General features: G+C 43.0%; 1 protein-coding gene across 1 annotated transcript; it reads right to left on the reverse strand.

Annotated features, from left to right (window-relative positions):
- Positions 1-1731: 1731 nt before the first annotated feature.
- On the reverse strand, positions 1732-3054 carry LOC129716558 (uncharacterized). The gene is made up of 3 exons (XM_055666391.1): positions 2876-3054; positions 2548-2810; positions 1732-2481 (listed from the first exon to the last, which is right to left on the reverse strand). The coding sequence occupies exons 1-3, from the start codon at positions 2981-2983 to the stop codon at positions 2100-2102; spliced, it is 753 nt and encodes a 250-aa protein (XP_055522366.1). The 5' UTR covers positions 2984-3054; the 3' UTR covers positions 1732-2099.
- Between the last annotated feature and the right edge of the window lie 238 nt (positions 3055-3292).

Here is a 3292-nt window from a genome sequence, read left to right on the forward strand (position 1 = left end):
AGACTAATACACTCGCTTGTTCATTGATGTGCCTTTTGGAAATGAGCTTCCGTCTTTTCTTTCTTAAATTGAATTTCATAGCAAAGTTCGGGTAAACCTGCATTGTCATACCAATTCACATTTCATTTTTCATTGCTGGTTATTGTACTGGGGGATGATTTCCTTTTTGAAGTGGGTATAAAATTTTCCAGTTAATTTGATCTTTTTTTGGGGTGTGGACTTTTATTGTTATTTTTATTCGAAGTATGTTTTTTACAGAGCTGTCCTTAACAGAGTAAGGAGCAAGCACTCTTCCATCCTCTGGCTTTACGCGAATTCAAATTGAAACAAATTGCGCGAGGGTGCTTTCGAATCGAAGGGCAATCAAAAACCAACTCCAAAGAAATCCCTGCATAATCCAGCAGCCCATTCCTTTTGCTACGCACTCATCCTGGCTAGCAATCCTCTTCTAAACACTGACCCATCTCGTACTTCAGTGTGTCTTATTGGAAATCCGTCGAAAAAAACGAGTCGAATAACTACTGATGAGTCAGTTTTCGAATCCTAATAAACCGATCGAACAAGGCGAAGGCGACGCTGATGAGAAAGTCAAATATGCAAAACATTTTCGGTTTGGAAAATCCTTCCGCCTTCGTAATCGCTTCACACCAAGCAGGATGGAGGGATTTTTAGCTCATCCCTGGACCATTCGTCAGTAGGATTTTCCAGCCCCGGGACGCAAAAAGGCACACGTACCACTTTCACTTTATTTCCACTTTCGCCGGATGTCGTTGGCGCCTGCCGACAGGGGCCATCCCGAAGGACCAGGCCAAGAGTCAATCAGTTTGGCTTCGGGAAGAAATAGGCGAAGCTTAACTTCGAGCATTAGCATGCATAATTTATCTTCTTGCCTGCCCCGAGAAGGGCAAATTTTGCCGTTGGAGCCGATTTTCGTGATAGAATTCGAGCGAAAATGGGATCGGAGGTGGGATTTTTTCGGGTTGGGGATTATAGGGGCGGAGGATGCCTAGAGCATCGCTCGGTAGGTGCTAAATTGTGTATTTTTAATTGTTTTAAATCAATGTGGTTCATCATGAACACTTCACTTCGTAAATATTTATTTTAGAGTGCATATTTTTTTTGTAAGAGACAAATTTATTATCTTTAGCTTTGCCGAAGACGTCAGACCAATCAAACAAACCGTTTTGGCTCTAAAAATATTTGTCATCAACAAAAATATTAGATCTGGAACATTTTTTGTGGAGCTGCTCAAATACTTCTCGCACAATCGAAGGGAGCTAACGACTACATCCCGCATGCTCATTGAAATCATTAAATTCGAAAATCATTTCATCGCAGCGCAGCGCTACCCTCCTCCAGAATGTGCAATCTCCAGCTCGATTAGTTTGTTTATGAATTATGCACTCACCGTGAATTCCGCTGCGGGCACTCAACTACTAGCAACTAACTTTTTGCCGACAGACTCGCACTGTTCGACGAGCGAAACCACACCATCAGCAGCTTACCTAAACTGTATTCCTTTGATACTGCACTGGCCTTAGCATACCCTTGGTTCAGAGCACCATTCGAAAGTTGGAAAAGGCTCCCATAACCACAGTAAACATTTCATGTGTAATAATATTAAATTCCGCTTTTTCCCCTGGTGCAATTTCACCATTTCATTCAACACGGGAGAAAATTCTTTTGATATAATAGTAAAAATCAATGTTAACCCAAAATATAATCCCACAGTACAATATATATTCTCCTTTTCGTTTTTTTACGAATATTATTCCACAAAACATGACGTTGTCGACTAGTTCATGAGGTAAATTACTTCTAGCCGCACACTTTCAGCAGTTTGGATAGTCACATGTGATTACTTGCGAAACTCATTACGACGAAGCAGCTTGGTTTTGGTATCCGCTAGCAATGGCTCATAAATTATGAATGCAATAAATTTCCTCTGCATGCATTCAAAATTGACTTTACAACCAGCTGCATCTCCGGTATGGAAGGAAGGTAAGCAGCAGCATACTGGTGCATGTTTTCGGAAAATGAAGGATACGTTACTCACTTTATGATGTGAGTTGTAATATTCTCGAAAACATCGTAATTCTTCAATCCGGCGATTCGTACTCCGCAAGAAGCATACTCTCGATCTCCGATTGATTTTCCCCGAACACCGCAAACTCTTCGTTGAAGTATCCCAGAAATTCGTCATCGTGTGCCATAATCCAGTATTCTCGTACCAAATTATAAGCTTTCAACGTTCGATTTATCAACCACCGAGTGAAGTAGAGATCGTAACAGGAAGCACATATCACTGCCAGAGGAAGAATGGGCGTGAAACCATGATCACTCTCATCGTGAATCATGCTCAATATGTTAGCATTCTGCAGCACCGATACGCCAAATAAGACCATAAAATTGAGCATGTCCCTCAGCAGCACCCAAAAGTATCGTCTACGGAAAAAGTTGGCCACCAAGCTGGGGTTGCTTCTGCAAGCAGAGAAAAACAATTTAAACGTTAGTTTGCACCTGTTCCCGTGCGGCTTCCCATCGTACTGTTTAACCGACAGCTGTGCATCCCAGTCCCAGCGGAACCTGCACCGGCAAATCTCGCACACCTGACTGCGCTGGTAGACGGTCCACAGTCGAAGACAGCGCTCGTGCATGAATCCGATTGAGCCCTTACAGTCGCAGATACTTTCAACCAGCGTTTCGTCGCTTAGCCGACAAATGCGGCAGATTTTCGGCTCCATTATCGAGTCTTCGCGGACATTACCGGCCGGCTCATCGTCATCATCCGTCGAGCCATTTTGACTACGCTGGAAATGGGCATCAGAATATCCTTTGGTTAGAGAGCACATGTACAGAGGATGGTTAAACCTACTGCTAGCTGACTGAGCTGGCTGGAGCGACGCCTTTGATTGTGAACGGACCAGAACAGACGAACGGCTTGTATCCCGGACAGAAGGCTGTTTTGGCGAGGTTGGGACATGTTTTGTTTTAGAATTCTACCACTACTTGTATAAAACGGCAAATTTTGACGTGCATTTTCCGAAACCAATACTGTCTAAGACAACCGGCCTACTAGGAAGAAAATGTTTGGGAGTTACGCCAATTAATCTCATTTTTTATTCATTATCTGATCCTAACATGTTTAGAGAACAATTGGTCGGCGTGCGACCAGACCGAACCAAGCGCCAAAAACATTATTTCGAGTAATCGGCGTTTCAAAGTTCACTCACCCCGTATGCTTCCTGCAAGCTGCTGCAGAGAAATTTTGTTATAATACCATTATAAACTG

This window comes from Wyeomyia smithii, chromosome 1, assembly GCF_029784165.1.
Source record: "Wyeomyia smithii strain HCP4-BCI-WySm-NY-G18 chromosome 1, ASM2978416v1, whole genome shotgun sequence".
Lineage (NCBI taxonomy): Eukaryota > Metazoa > Arthropoda > Insecta > Diptera > Culicidae > Wyeomyia > Wyeomyia smithii.

What these genes read in the sequence shown, in the direction of transcription:
- LOC129716558 (XM_055666391.1), bottom strand. Translation starts at nt 2,983, where the DNA reads ATGTCCCAACCTCGCCAAAACAGCCTTCTGTCCGGGATACAAGCCGTT. An exon ending in GCCAGCTCAGTCAGCTAGCA is followed by an intron (nt 2,811 to 2,875) that starts GTAGGTTTAACC and finishes GCCCATTTCCAG; the next exon opens with CGTAGTCAAAATGGCTCGAC. An exon ending in GCACAGCTGTCGGTTAAACA is followed by an intron (nt 2,482 to 2,547) that starts GTACGATGGGAA and finishes CTCTGCTTGCAG; the next exon opens with AAGCAACCCCAGCTTGGTGG.